Source organism: Hippichthys cyanospilos, chromosome 4, assembly GCF_059441005.1.
Source record: "Hippichthys cyanospilos isolate Australia breed blue-spotted pipefish chromosome 4, RoL_Hcya_1.0, whole genome shotgun sequence".
Classification (NCBI taxonomy): domain Eukaryota; kingdom Metazoa; phylum Chordata; class Actinopteri; order Syngnathiformes; family Syngnathidae; genus Hippichthys; species Hippichthys cyanospilos.
In genome coordinates, this window is record NC_142372.1 from 17792295 (window position 1) to 17807996 (window position 15702).

General features: G+C 39.5%; 1 protein-coding gene across 2 annotated transcripts in view; it reads right to left on the reverse strand.

The window, feature by feature from the left end:
* The window catches only part of ap1g1 (adaptor related protein complex 1 subunit gamma 1), an 18916-nt gene continuing 3214 nt past the window's right edge, over positions 1-15702 (reverse strand). Inside the window, exons 2-23 of one of the 2 annotated variants that reach the window (XM_088412505.1) lie at positions 13934-14137; positions 13713-13837; positions 12658-12799; positions 12429-12525; positions 10923-10999; positions 7746-7841; positions 6482-6562; positions 5837-5935; positions 5693-5748; positions 5397-5510; positions 5150-5290; positions 4834-4888; positions 4562-4684; positions 4358-4447; positions 3586-3710; positions 3396-3500; positions 3151-3292; positions 2931-3057; positions 2054-2158; positions 1804-1964; positions 1519-1617; positions 1-1444 (exon numbers count right to left, since the gene is read on the reverse strand). In XM_088412505.1, coding sequence (XP_088268631.1) covers positions 1343-1444; positions 1519-1617; positions 1804-1964; positions 2054-2158; positions 2931-3057; positions 3151-3292; positions 3396-3500; positions 3586-3710; positions 4358-4447; positions 4562-4684; positions 4834-4888; positions 5150-5290; positions 5397-5510; positions 5693-5748; positions 5837-5935; positions 6482-6562; positions 7746-7841; positions 10923-10999; positions 12429-12525; positions 12658-12799; positions 13713-13837; positions 13934-14134 — 2463 coding nt within the window. In that variant the 5' untranslated portion in view covers positions 14135-14137 and the 3' untranslated portion in view covers positions 1-1342. The remainder of the gene's footprint in view (positions 1445-1518; positions 1618-1803; positions 1965-2053; positions 2159-2930; positions 3058-3150; positions 3293-3395; positions 3501-3585; positions 3711-4357; positions 4448-4561; positions 4685-4833; positions 4889-5149; positions 5291-5396; positions 5511-5692; positions 5749-5836; positions 5936-6481; positions 6563-7745; positions 7842-10922; positions 11000-12428; positions 12526-12657; positions 12800-13712; positions 13838-13933; positions 14138-15702) is intronic. The other variant, XM_088412506.1, reaches the window with a different exon arrangement.

A 15702-nucleotide genomic window follows, 5' to 3' on the forward strand; every position in this document is an offset into this window, starting at 1 on the left:
TTTACTGCAAAAATCAAACATATTTTCACAGAAATAGTGCTGATGTGATGACCGTCTCGTCGATGAAGAAATAAGGAGATGACGGGAGAACAGCATTCAGTGCATGTAACTAAATTCATAACAGGCTTCATTTACAGAAGTATGTGCGAGGTGAGAAGCTCAACCGGGTCAAACAAACGCATCTCACTGGCCAGCTTACTGCATTTAGAGCCACATGGGGAAAACAATTAGGAATTAATTAACACATCACCATTATGACCTTCATCTCAAAATGTGTGTAGGATATTTTTCACATCGCCCAGATAGTGTAACCTGGAAGAGAAGACGCAGGCAACCAGTTTTATTGATATATTGTCGATGTCCGGCGGAAACATTTTACGTCCAAGTATTGTCACACAACTGTACTCATGGTTTGTCTGAGCGGTTTCTGTTATTTTAAAATAGCTTTAAACGTCTTGAATGGTCTGAGCAACTTAATGGAAGCCGCACAATATTATGTAGCCTCAAGATTCAAAGTCTAAACTATAAGGATTGAAAATAGATTTGAGTAAAGCCAGAAGGAATGTTTCTGTGCAGGTTCATTTTGAGTATTACATTATGCAAACGATTTTTGGGAAAATTATGTAAGCAAATGTTTTGGTGTTTGTGATGAAGCAAAGCCTATTGTCGTTGTAGGAGGGTCGACCTTTGATGTGCAAGCTGCTTGGCAGCAACCGTGCTTGGACCATTTTAAACAATCTCAATAATACAATTGTGATATTTTTTAGCTAATCGAGTTGAAATTGAACATGATCTTGGGGTACTGTCGTGCTGATGCGCAATGTCGGGTACCAAGGCCAAGTAAAATGATGCAACGTTTGGTAAGACAAGGCCTTTTTTTCCTCCACATTTCAGGTTGTGAACTCGACAGTGATAAAACACCTCTGAGATGGATTTTCAGGCATCTATTAGGGAAGGTCACAAAAGTGAAATTATCTGAAGATTGCATTATTAGGGCTTTAAAAGGCTCAGAGCAATCATAAATAGTAATTTTATCAAAGTGGATTCATGTCATATTTAACTACAGTGTTCATGTGAGAGTGGAAAAACAAAAAGTAGCATGACAAACAAAAGAGATGAAGCCACAAGAAAAGAAAAGTTCACTGATAGGTAATCCCGCTTATCGAACGGCTCTTCATCTGTACGGTTTTCCTTCGTTAAAGACGCTCCGCTGAACATTTAGTGATGCCACTGAGGGGAGTCCGTTTGAAGAAGAAAAGGAAGAGGGGCAAGGCGAAAAAACAAAAGGGAACAATTCATAGTCCTCATCAGAGAGGCTTTTAGGAGCAAATGAAGCAACTCATCACTGCCACGATTGAGGAGGGAAGTTATTGACCTCGGCCAGGTCCTGCACAGGCGAGCCTTTGTGGTTGTACGTCAGCTTGATCCTCATTCGCAGCTGTTGCTGAAAATGGAACATCGCTTTTTAGGACTGCTCAAGTGAATGCTGAAATGAGACTCAGACTAGAGCATACTAACTTTTTGTGGGTTGAGGACTCTGATGACCTGTGTGACAGTTCCCTGGTTGAGTGCTTGGACGACATTACTGCTGGGGGACAGGAGCTGCAGCTGGAATGTCTGGCAAAACAAATAGACAAACAAGAAAACCTCACATGAGAAACAAAACTAAAGGACGTGTAAAAAGTCACTGCACTGACCACGCCAAGCAAGCAAGAACCAACACAAACAACGGGGAACAAGCATGTCCTGAATTACCAGTTAACCATGTCAGCAGATTGGGTGAGAGCGTCTGTGCCCGTTTACCTTTGGTACCGCAGCCTGAAAAACAAAGTCTGTCATGTCTGCTTCCGTGGAGTTGGAAGCGTGGATGGTGATGACGGCGACATTGGGGTTGGGGTTCGCTCTTTCAAACGTGAAGTCTATTTTCAGGCCGTTCTTGTTGTAGGCCGTCATAGGAGGAATACCTGCAGAAAGAAGGGTTGACACCGAGAGGCGTTTGTCAATGAGCGGGTCTCATGCGATGCGGCAGGTACGGGAAGAACAGGAGTCTCACCTGCAGCTGCAATGTCATTAAAGAGGGGCTGTGAGGAGAGGCCATCCAGGAGAAAAGGAGGTTGGGAAGTGGGTACGGAGGGAACGGGAGCAGGGGCTGGACCACCTTGGGAGGGGAAGGTCACATCAGAGTTTCATGCACCATTACCAATTGGGAAATAGATGCTTAAAGACATGCCATCCAGAACAGTAACTTCCCGCCAACCACCCAAGTCATGGTGGTTACACTCAGGGCCACACCCGCATTGACAGAAAACAGCCACTTCCGAGATTTGTTTTTACTACAGCACTTATGAAACTTTTTTTTTTTTTAAACTGCTCATATTTTTTTAGAATTAATGTTTACATCTTTAGCCACCTTAAAGAAACCAATGATCTCATTCTCCATTATTCATTATCCATTATTCACTCTGCCACATTGCTGACATGGCAGCCTTGTGCCTTTTGAACGACTGCAATTTAAAACGTCCAGCATTTTCTGTTCTAGACATCCGACTAATTTATTCTTGTCATCTGCAAAAAGAGCTTTCTTTTCCCCAGACTGCATAAAACTGACATGTTTAATAATTTGGAATAATCTTCTACTTCTCCTGAAGTAATTTGCTCTTATAGTCTCAGCGGGGAAAATAACAAGCAAACCTTTCGATATCAACATCATGAGAAATAATTTGCACAAACTATATACTGTACACAAAATTTGCTTAAAGTTCAACAACATGCCTAACAATTTGGAACACAGCGTACGCAAATTACTCAAATCAGTATAATGTTGCTAATAGAGATGATTATTAAAAAAAAGTCTAGTATGATATACAGTATTAAATAAAACCAGACAGTAATTCCCACATGTTGTAGTCATAACATTTTGAGTATCCTACCACTTAGTGAGATGTCACCCAGCAGATCCAGCAGCTCTCCTCCAGATGATGTAGGCTTAGGGGGCACTGTGGTATGGATTACCGGCACCACATCATTACCACCTAGAAGGTCTAACAAATCATTTGCCTGGCAGGAGAAAGTTTCAAATGAGTGACGCCCAATGTGCCCAATTCTATTAGGTTAAATATTACACATTCACGTAGGAGAAATGTTGCTCACCTGGTTGGCTGGCTGACTGACAGGAGGTGGATGTTTCGATTCCCCAACAGAAGGTTCTGTCTCGCCATTGGTCTGCACAATCTCTGTGGGGCCATTAGTAGCTGTTTTCTCCATAATGGGCATCCGCTCGAGGAGAGCTGGCCTGAGGGGTGAGACGAGCAGGGCAGGATAAACCATACTGGACTAATCCCACTGCGTGGTCCATTTTATTTGTATTAGATGTTTTAGTTTAGCTGCCACGTCACCTCATGTGGTCATATTTTTTGAAAAGTGCGTTGTACTCCACTGCTCTCTGTTGCAGCTCAACGTCAATGCTGCTACCATATATTGAAACCACCTTCTTGATTCGGCTACAAGGAAATTCGATGTTAGTGGAAAATGGCAGGGGTGAATGATGTTTCAAATGAATTCACAACTGCAAATCCACTGACTTACTTGACACCACTGAAGCGAGTAGACAGCTTCATTATGGCGGTAAGAGAATAGCCTCGAGTCACAGGCGTGGAAAGATTGGATACTAGCAATCCTTCCAGCACATCTAGAACTTCATCTTCCGTCACCTTGTTTAGAAAAAGAAGATGTGAATGCACATCATCTCATCATGTATGGACAGATGCCCCAATCAGGGCAATCAGTTTATGCGGAGTCACCAATCGTGGTAACGCTTTTTCAAAATAATTAAGCAACAGCTACAGTAAAAATGTGAATCAAGTGTAATATGTAATGTAAATGTAATACATGTATAATTGTTTGTAAAATTCATAGAAAATCACCAATGTTCTATCTCTAGTAAGCTAAAAAGCTGTAAACAGGCCTGCGGACAACTCATGTGATCTTTGGGGGCTACCTGGTGTCTGTGGGTACCAAGAATGGGGCCCCTGATTCAGGTCATTTTTCATTAAAAAGTAATACATTAAATGCTTAGAAATAATAATCATAAAAAAAAATGGTTTTTAACGACCAACAGTATGTTTAGAATATAATCGCAGGTCTAGTTATCATTAAATTCTATTACATGGGGGGTGGCACTTCTCTGCCATGTTTGTTATAGCTACGGACAATGGTAAATGCAGCACATCCTGCAGTCCGTGATGAAAAACGGTCTAAATTTAACACAGTGTCCCTTTAACGCATAACAACCAACCATATTGTTCCTAATTGTGAGACTGCACAGTATGCCTAAGATGATAAATTCTTCAACATGTACCTGAATGGGCTCCTCTTCTTCACACTGTCCAGAAACCAGTAGATCCCCATACTCTCCTATGCACCAGGATGCGACCTGGACGAGAGGTTGCTACACAGACAGAAACAAAAATTCATATCTGCTGCCGTCTTACAGAAAACCACTGTAGAATAACGACAATATGTATGGCAGACATGAATCATAAAAACCAGGTTCCCCTCTGACCTGTGAGATATCATCCAGAAGAGCTTTGTAGAGTCTCTGTACTGTGTATGCGTGCATCTCAACACTGTTTGTGATGAGCTGAATAAGGTTGGGCACAGAGTCGTCGCGCACATAACTCCCTGCCTGAAAAGACAAGGAGGCATGCAGTTTAGAATACATACAAGAGGGACTTTGTTACTAATAGCTCCAAATCCTAAGTTTTAACTTAAAAAAAAAAAAAAGAAAAAAAAAAAAAAAGAGTTGTACCTACAGGAATGACTGATGATACTTACTGTAGTCAGAACTCTCATTATAGTGTCTATGTGCCATCTTTTTGAAGGAGCATACCTGTCACACAAAGGACACTGACATATTCTGCAATGTTACGTTTTCTAGACAGTAGATTACAACAAAGTAAAGATGCTGTCAGATTGTATTCAGTATCAGCAGTCTTTCAGACGATGGATCACTCTTGTTATCATCATGCAGCACTTCTGTTTTGTCCAAGAACATTTTGAATGAATGATTCCTTAGGTGCATAATTTACAATTGCACTACGAAATGGAGCACAACAGTCAGTTAAGTGGCCAATGTGTGTCAAAGTCATACTTTTCTGCTGCAAGGAAGACTCCCGACGCACAGTCGGCTTTAAATTCTGGGTCGCACGAGTCCAGGAAGTAGAGCAGCTCTTTCATCATGCCTCTTATGTTGTTGCCGTTCACCAGGGCAAAGCTCAGTTCCATTGCACGTCTGCAGCAACGGTGAGCAGCAGATCAAGGACAGAAACAAAATGGTTATGTAAGAAGGTGAATGGGTGAATGTCCTCAGTGCCAAAATGTTGAAAACCACCCCTTACCTCTTGATGGACACATCAAGGTCTTTTAAACAATCCACAATGGTACTCCGATGCCTTTGCACTGCATTGTGGTCTGTCTGTACTGTCTTTAGTAAGGATGTCAATGCAACATATCTGCAATAGTGAATTTAAAAATAAATGTTCAGTTTTTAAATTCCGCTCCTCTCTTCAATTTTGGCTTGCTGTGTCAGACATCAAACTATGCAAATGGAGTTGCATTTTCAGAGTACCTTTTTTTAAAATTCATAAATCTAACAATTGAGTATCCAGAAAATAAAAATGGATGTAAGAATTACCTTATATTTTTGTCATTATTAAGGAGGAATCGACCTAATATATTAATTGCCAAAACCTGTAACACAAGAGTGGTTAGATGTCAGAATTGTGTGTGAGTGTGTATTCTTGCTGTTTTTATATTTGTATAAATTAAATTAACTCACTCTGAGTCCACTTTCAGACTTGATGTCCATTATGGTCAACACAGTCTCGTAGAGGATTGCATTGCCCACATTTTTACTTGTCTCTGTGTTTGTTGCAACCTGCAGCCCACAATTATAAAGTATAGTTATTAAACCCAACCTGATAAACACTTAGTAAAAACTCATAGCCCTATTCAGGTTTTCAGTTTTATTAAAAACAGTTGTCACACTAACATCTAATATTAATGCCATTTTAAAAGCCAATACAACAATTGTGACTAGAGGACATTGATATTTTTTAGCTCTGGATTGATGAACACACGTTACCTACACATAACACAAACAATATGATAAATGCTGTCAGATAATGTTAATTATCAACAGTTTTTAAGACGATGGCTCACTATCATCACACAGCACTTCTTTACGTGTTATCTGTCTCCTTGTATTATTGTGACATTTAGATTTTGTTCCATTTGCTTGCCATTACTTCTTATTATGGGCTGCAACAACTGAGCACAGCTGTAATGTGCTTTTAAAGACTTCTGATGTACAGAGGAAAAGGGAAATGTGTGTTTTTTTTAAAAGAATTGTTACAGCTGAGTTTGAAAGAAGAAATAAAAGCTAATAAAAAACACAAGTAATATGAAAATAGCCAACTCTTACCTGTGCAAGAATGTCATTCATTGCTTCACTGGAGTCGTCATCGCTCCTGCCCAAAATTCGCAGTAGTCTCAATATCCGCACCTAAGGGAAAGGAAAACAAGTCTCTTAATATACACGAAATATAGTTCACTTTGTTATGGTCTGTTACACAACAAACAGCAAGAGGGACATCTTGTTCTTTCTGCGCTGCAAATTCAAGCTCTCAGAATGTTTTTACATGAAAATGTTTTTGGGTGCAAAATGAATAGTCCCATATTGCAGGCCAAAACAATAATTGAGCACTTATATTTTTGAAGGGGACATGACAGAAATTGAAAGTTACTTAGAGCAACACCAGCATGCTTTAACGTAATTGCCTTAAATATGACATCAGTATCTTGCATTGTTTTAATAAGATGCCAAATGGGTTGCCCTGAAATAAAATAAAAAGTTTTAGTTAACAATAATATGACAGACACATATTAATGACATATCACAATACAAAAAACAAAAAACATGTGTAGTTTGTCCCTGTTTTGTTTACTTAAATATATACAATGCGGATGTATTTTTAAAGTGTGCTGTTAAGTATAAGCCGTTTTTACATAGGATCCCAAATAATTTCTATGGCAAATTCCTGTCTTTCCTCCATTGTGCAGGAAATAAGATTGTTGCTATCATGAGCATCACACTAGGTATTGGAGCATTTTTAATCCATAATTGCTAGAATGGTGGGGAAAGTTAATGAACAACATCTAAGTTGGCAACACATTTGCATGCGCTGTTGCTAGGCGTCCACATCAAAACAAAAGCAATGCAGACTGGAATTTATTTTAACATAAAGGTTGACAATTGCACCATGTTTTTTGTGGCTCCATTTAAAAAACAAACAAACAAAAAAAACCAGGGAGCCAATTACATGTATAATGTGCAGTTGTGAGTTTCAGACTATGTACAACCACAGAGAGAGAGAGAGAGAGAGAGAGAGAGAGAGAGAGAGAGAGAGGGAGAGGGAGAGGGGGGAGAGAGAGAGAGAGAGAGGGGGGGGGGAGAGAGAGAGAGAGAGAGAGAGAGAGAGAGAGAGAGAGAGAGAGAGAGAGAGAGTGAGGGAAAATGTTCAGTTCGGTCACTTTTGGCCACTTGGCGGATCTAACCATTTCTCTTTTGTCAGCCTTAGATTGCAGAGTTAACATTCTGCTTTGGGCAGTTTAGCTGTGCGGCATTTCAGCAATTAAAACTTAAATGTTTTTCAATGTTACTCTTGAGACAGACTGAGGAGGTTTACCTGCAGAAACGGATCACTTATGCCCGACACATCATGCTCAGGCGAGTATCCAGACATTATTAGATTCTTCAGGATTCTCACCAATTGTGGAACCAGCTACAACAACAAAAAAACACCAAAGGACAAAAGAGGTGGTCACAGTTCTTTAAATATTCAAATACTGTGCTTCAATAAAATTGTATTGTGTACTGTACAACAAATACAATTTTAAAAGGGGGCATTATTCTCATTAGAAACTATCAATAACAATTTGAAGATGTTAGCAGTTAAAAAGTAAAAACATAGGCAATCAGTGAAAATCTTCTGATATGTCACATCAAATCTTTTGTAAGAAAATATCTGGTTAGAACAGTGCTTCTCAATTATTTTTTGCAACGCCCCCCAAGTAAGAAAAATTTCGGGCCCCCCACTTGCTGCGGTGACAGTAAATAATATCATTATGTGTTTAAAAAAACTGTAAACAAGTAGACCTAAAACGAATCCTTTTTAACATTACAAAAGAAATATAAACACACTTTTAACAAATGTTAACTTCTAAGGCGAAATGTTAACATCCGCGTTTCTCCCCTGGCATCGCCACCCCAGGGGGGCCCGCCATACTATTTGAGAAGGACTGGGTTAGAAGAACAAATTTGTCTATCAGGATGACTACACCATCAATTTAGTAAATGTTATTTTACAACTACATTTTGTTAGAAACCACAATAAAATCAATCAAGTGCTCTCTGAGGACTAATCCATAATTTTGTCTAACAATTTCTGGTCCAACCAAAGTTGAGTGGATACATACAATTTAAATAACTTGTAGGGATAGAGCCAAACCATCCAAAATAAAACAAATTTTAACTTTGGAATTTCTTTTGTTTTAACTGCTCAAGAGAACATTTCTCCATAACTACACGCCTAAGGCAGTTATCTTTGCAAATACCAGTACATAAAAACAGCCTCAGGACAAATTTTGTAAATACCATTACTGTAGTTCCCAGTGACAACACCTGTGGCAATCATGTGACAATAGACCCACTCAACAGTGACCAAATGAGTTGCATATTTGGCAAATCAGACCAAAAGAATTGGATGAGGAGGAGTGTAGCTGACAAATGAACCACCGTATTGGGCACTATTGATAACACTGACATTGCAATGATCACCGTACAAGATAAATCCAAATTAAAACAATTTTGAGGAGGGAAAAAAAAAGCACCATGAATTACAGGACATATTGGTTACATCTCATGTGACTGTGAAATGTGAATACTAATTACAGCATGCACCAGCTATGAGATCAGAATGCACTCTTACCTTCTCATTCTAACACAATGCAGGAATTGTAACAAGGACAAATGACAGAAAAAATATGAGGTAGATGTTAGGGTGTGGAAAATCATTCACTTTCAAAGAGCTCAAAATAAGTCGATCATGAACATGAGGGGTGGCGCTTCAGGCATAGGTTTTGCTGCATCAAGAGACAACAGCTACAAGTGAAATTGAGTACAAGCAAAAAAAAAAAAAGACAGCAAAAGAAAGATAAAACACTGACGCACAAATTAGTTAAAATCCCAGGAGTTAGCTTTGGTTTACAGTGTGTGACAAAAGAGCCAGAAATCCACTTGGCTGCTTTTATTTGGTAGGTAGTGGAGGAGTGGTTATCGGCACATAGGATTAATATTGCGCTTTGCTTTAATGGCTTGCTTGGTGAATCATTTGCCTCTGTCATTTTCGCGCTGGGAGCTGTTAATCCAGTGTGCAGACATCCAGTTTTCTTCTACCGTCGCACACATATTTTTAGCCTGCAAGTGACCTCAAAATAGCTGGATGTGCATGTTTTGGCTGTGCTGAGCTTTGCCATTAACTTTCTTTCCCGAGTGCCCACTTAATCTTAAACTGAGAGATGAAAATGTGAACACAAGGGAGGCATCGAGTATGATACCTTAAGTATGACATGAACTTACTCTGCTAAATCCATAATAAAAGTCTAGAGTAAAAATGCATGCACTAAATACCGCTATTAGCAGAGGTCATACTCCCACTTTAACAAGAGGTAAAAAGTAGGACAGTGGCGCATCAGCATGCCTTCTGATTGGGCTTGCAGTTATCATCCATAAGTATTTTTTAAATTGTCATTCTACAAATTATCACCACTGACTCAAGCACATTAAAGAAGAGTTACACTCATTTGCTGTTCGCTGTCTGTCAGGATAGAAGACATTCTAACATCTAGAAAGGACAAATGAACTATTCCCATTTTACGTATTATTCAAGTCTGAAAGCTATTTTATTTTGAAAATTTCACTCACAAATAAGTTAAATGAGTAAGGAATACATTTTGTCAGAGACAGGCGACGAGCCGACAACTTCGAAGAAAAAAAAAAACTTTTAAGAGGCAGTCTGAGGAGTCCTATAATGACTTGTTCGTGATAAGTAGCGCTACTCTGTAGCCAAAAAGGACCCACATAGTGTCAAGGACTGAATTCTCTACATCTTTGTTACGGACCCAGATAAGCTTGCAAAAGCCGGCAGTCCCAAAGGTTATTTTCAAGACTGCCAACATTGCGTCTGTGTGAAGAGACAAACAAGCTGAGGGCTCCCATTAGTTTGTCGTTAATGGTGAGCTGATATTTTATGCGCGCTTCACATTTGTCATTCGGCCCCACCACCGCCAATCCAAAATAACAATCTCAAGCGTTGACGGTACGTGGTGATTAAAAGGTTGGAGACTCCTGCTCTAAACCAAGTAAAAGTGCAACGACAGACGTGTCTATCCTTGACCACTGGTGGGAGCGTTCCATTACGTTCTAACGTGTGATTATACGCTAAATTAAATCAGCTAACACAGGTTTGTTAACTTCTGTTAGCAATAGAAGTAATTTTTACTACTGGCTTGCTACAATCCTGCCAACTCATTTCTACACACGGTGCCATGTGTGATTTCATTAAAAATAAGTGTGGCAAAATTGAGGCAGCTATTTTCTTTCAACATTTTAACCAATTTATTTGAATGTATTGATTCATTGTTGCAGCCCAACTATCTTTTTAATCACATGCAAGGGTGCCATTACACCATATGTTTGGTGCAGTTCTAAAGGAGAAAGACAATTAAAAAAAAAAAAAAAAACATCATGAAGACAGAATCGTAGCTCAAGTAAATATCATGACCTCAACAGACTGGGTTTGTACCTTTCTGAAGTGAGACAACATGTCTGGACTTCTCTCACACATCTCAGTAAGGAGGACAACAGATGTATGGAGAACACCTGGGGGATAAACAAACTAGAGGTCATAATGCTGACGGAGGTGTGTGTGCGCGTGGGGGGATAATTGTTGTGGAGGAATGCATTTGGCAAGAAAGACAGTCAATTTCTGATTTGACATGAGTGCTAAGGTTTACCAAAACTGCACAGCCAATGAGGGGTGTGTGAAAAGTCTTAAGGATCAGAGAAGCTAAACGGGATAAAAGATTTTTAAACATTCAATTTTCAACATAGTCCCCATCAAGGGCTGAAAACTTGCTCCATTGATACTGAAGTGCTTTTATCCCAGTGTTGGAAGAACTCTTTTGTTTGGGACAGCATCAACGCTTCTCATATACAATACGTAAACATTTTTATGCACCCCTCATATTATAATAGCACACTGATTTTAAGGGATGCAGCTCCAATTTTCTACGTAGGAGCTATAGAATATAGGGGCGGCATGGCTCGGTGGTAAAGTGGTCGTCTCCCAGCTGAGAGGCTGTGGGTTCGATCCCCCGACCATCGAGACTATGTCGAAGTGTCCTTGAGCAAGACGCTGAACCCCGAGTTGCTCCTGATGCTGCGTCATCACTCAGTAAATGACTAGTTAGTGTAAAGCGCTTTCAGTACCCAAGGTAGCGAAAAGTATAAGTGAAAGTCCATTTACCATTTAGAATTACATCCTGATTGTGTAATTTTTGCAGCTTGGGTATCATATGGTAACTATGAGTCGGTCAACCGAGTGAGCGATAGAATGAAAGAATGTTATTACAAACCATTGCTTGTGTGTATTTAAACGCATCTCAACTTAATTATTCTCATTAAATGCGCTGTACATGGCTAAAGAAATGTCAAACAACTAATAACAAAACACTTTGTAAAAAAATTGTACTGCCAAAAGTCAATTACTATGACTCAGAATTACTGTGTACGGATATCAATGCACTTTTTGATGACTTTGTAAGACTTATGGGCACTTGTAGTTTAGCTACCAGTTGTTGTAAGCTGAAAAATGAATGAGGTGGAACTTCAGTACACCCCCTTAAAATATTAGAACATTAAAATTAAAATCTGTATCAAAGCACATTGTCAAATGCGCTTATTAAATATGCTGGTGTAAAACAGTTATCAGACATTACAGTACCAATGTTTTAGAGGAAAGCAACTTTTTTTTGATAACAAGTGCTACCTTTAAATTTGTATTCCCTATGGCTGTAATATACTTGACACAAAGTCTGCAAGTAAAATGTTCAGTATTGATTATTACAATTTCTTAAGTGAATCTTATTTTATTTAATAATTTTGGGCTTTGGGCTTATCCATTCTCTTCTGCCCCCTTGAAGGGCACGCATCAAACTGAGCAGCGAAGTCAATTGCAGGGAGCAGGATGACTGGTGCAGTGGTGAAAGGCAAGGCTTGAAACACATTCTGACAAACGGTTTGCACTAACCATGGTTCTTCTCGCTCAGCAGGTTTTTTGTGGCTGGAAGGAACATTTCCATGAGTTCGGGAACCTTTCTGATGACGTGAACTGCACACAGTGCCGCCTGTCAGCAAAACAAACATTTAGACATCATGCCCAAGAAAAAAACAATTTGAAACAAACAATACTCAACTGCATTAAATAACTGTAGCATATACATAAAACACACATGGCTATGTATAGTCAGGCAACTCACCTTTTTCCTCAAGTAAGAGTTGGATGTTTTGAGTAGCTTCTCAACCTCACCCGCAAGGTCACGACACATTTCTGAGGAACCCATGCAGCCCAAGGTGCACAAGGCCAGTCCCTGGACGTACTGTGTGCTGTGATTCAAGTCACTGAGGGACAACGAAGACACAATTACTCTAAACAATTGCAGGGAGCACCATTAAGCTCAACGATAAAATACACGTGAAACAGACAGGTCATAGAAATTTAAGATACTACAGAACAGAGCTGAGCAATATTGCCCAAAAATAAATTGTTCGAAAGTTGCACCCAATTTTGTTGTATACCAACTATACAATGACAATAACAACATTTCATTCTATGCCCCCCTGCACGGGCTTTTTTTTTTTTTTTTTTAATACATTTTTGGCAGGGAGGACAACCCTGTCCACTGTCTCTGGGTTAAGGCATTCCCTGCTGCATGTGATCTTTTAAACTGTATATATGGGTGCTTGATCTTAACCGATGTGCAATGCAACCGCTCCAGTGATTGTGTTTCATCGTGCCCCTATATTATTATACTTGCTTGCGTGGATGACACCTCCACAGTAAGCTGTTTTTCACTCAAGAGTTTATTGGTTGAGGAGGTCTCGTTCCCCTCGCGAAGCTTGAGATTTTACACACTCAGGTGGGAGGCTCTGTTTAAGTTGCTGAAATAAGTTGCAGCATGGTATTACTTTCCTCGACTGTCGCAGCAAACCCACTGACGATACAACTCCTGTCTTAGGAACAAACGTTTTCTTTAGCCATAGTAATTACGTGGTAGCATTCTGTTTGCTGTGACTGTAAAGGAAAGATTACGAAGGCGGAAGCTAATGAAGCTCATGAGGGTGAAACACGCCACAGTAACAGGGGAGGATAAATCAATTTTATTCCTTTTAAAACGTCCGTAGCAAAAAAATCTTGATTAATCTATAAAAATTTATATATTGCCCAGGCCTACTAAATATTCATCCTTAGATGAAGAAGAGATTACCCAGCAGAATATCTAATGAACACATTTTGGCTCTGCCTCCAACTCACTTCTTAATGCAATTTGTCATTAATAGATGCACGTCCTGCCTCTCGTCCAATAGCAACATCGCTCCCAAATAACCTATTCGCTTGTCTGTAAACTTCTGGGATGCAATCAGCTTCAGGCACTCGAGCTGGGATGAAAAAAAGACAAGGATTGAAGATTTATAGTCACGATATTACAGACCGTCCATAATTGTCATACAGTGTACACAAAGCTGGAAACTTACCTGCCCAAAGTGTGCCGGGTAGCCCAACATGTGCATATAAAGGAGCTTTGCCACATTTCTGCAACGATATGTATTGTCTTCCTCTCGAAAAGATGAGCGGATAGCAGCACACTCTTTCTGGATCATTTCGCGCTCCTCTGCCTGGGTGCGCGCTGTCCGGATAGTTCGGATCAGCTCCCGCAATCTGATGGGAGCTGGCATTCTCTGGAACAGAGACGGCAATAAAATGGTTAGCAAACTAAAACAGCAAGCACAGAATGCAACGTCCAACAACATCGTTGATGGTATGAAAAATAACTGATTTGAAATTTGCCAATTGCTAAGAACTGTTCTTGGCAGTTTTGTTTCATAGTGCAGAAGGAAAAATGAGGTAAAATCACAAACCCGTAACAATGTACTCACTTTAAATAGGCTTCATATTCTATGACATTTGACATATCTATATGTGTTTAAATTCTCCTATGATTATGAACCCCAACATGAAGGCCTTGTGCACACATAACTAGGGCTATAACCTCATATCACCACCCCCAACTCTACATATGGTTTTATTCATTGGCAAGTAGGCCAAGCTACTCGGCGGCAGTAGTGTCGCCATATTCTAGCCAATCAGAATTTCCATCTCTGAACTTCACCGGCATCGACGTCTTTAGTGGGAAATATAATAGAGTGATGACGTAAAACTCTGACATACGCGTATCCGGAGAATTTTGGGAAAAAAAAAAAAAAAAACTAGCACATATAGCAGATAGGGCAAACAGAGACATTTACTGCCTGTTTGCAAGAACCCCGGCTACAAATTACAAAACAAAACAAACAAAAAAAGGTCAATTATTTTTATTGACAAAATGAAAACACTTCACTGAAAAATATCACACCAGTTTGTTAGCAAATGAACTATGAACTGAGAAACTGTAACTACAGTTGATAATGAACATCAATTAGTACCCTTTTTCTCACTCCCAGGTTGCCTTTCAACAGGCTGATTGCCAAACTCAATTAAACTACTATAGCAAAAGTAAGCAATTAGTGCTTCCAAATGGATTTGTGTACCACACAAGAAGTGCCAGACAATTCTCACAAGATTTCTACACTCACTGTATGGTTATATATGTTCCCTCAAGCTAAAAATTGTCAAGCATTCCCACAATTAAAAAACGTTGACCACAGATGCTGCTAAACATGGTGATAAAAATTCATTCATCTTTCATAAAGTCAACCACAAGAGTAAGTCTACAATGTAACACACAGATGTTAGCTTATTTAATAGAACCTACCATTGCTAGTTAAAGTGCCTGTGCAAGTGGTCATGGACAGAGCCATGCGTGCACTTTCAATCACTCTACAGAATAAATAATAGGATGACCAGCACGAAATAGCACATTCATACACAAGCTGCGCAAGAACTCACGCCGTGGGGGTAATTAATTAATGTGATAATCAGGAGAGTGATTTTAAAAATGATAGGTACAGTGTGTCTACATATGCTGGACACAGGTCTCGGCTGTTGATCCTGCATTTAGTGACATGAAGAGGTTCGGTTGGACCTTCAGCTTGCCTCGAGCTCTTTATTTCTGCCATTGTTTAATTTGACAAAATATATAATGATTAGGTGATAAAGACACAGCTGTGAAAAATTATTCTTCTGGAATAAAGACTAAGGATATCAGTGAAAGCTAGCCACAAAGAGCACAAGAAAAACAACATGCCTGTTTACCTACAATAACTAAGTAAAAACAACTATATATCTCAGAACATGTCACAAGCTG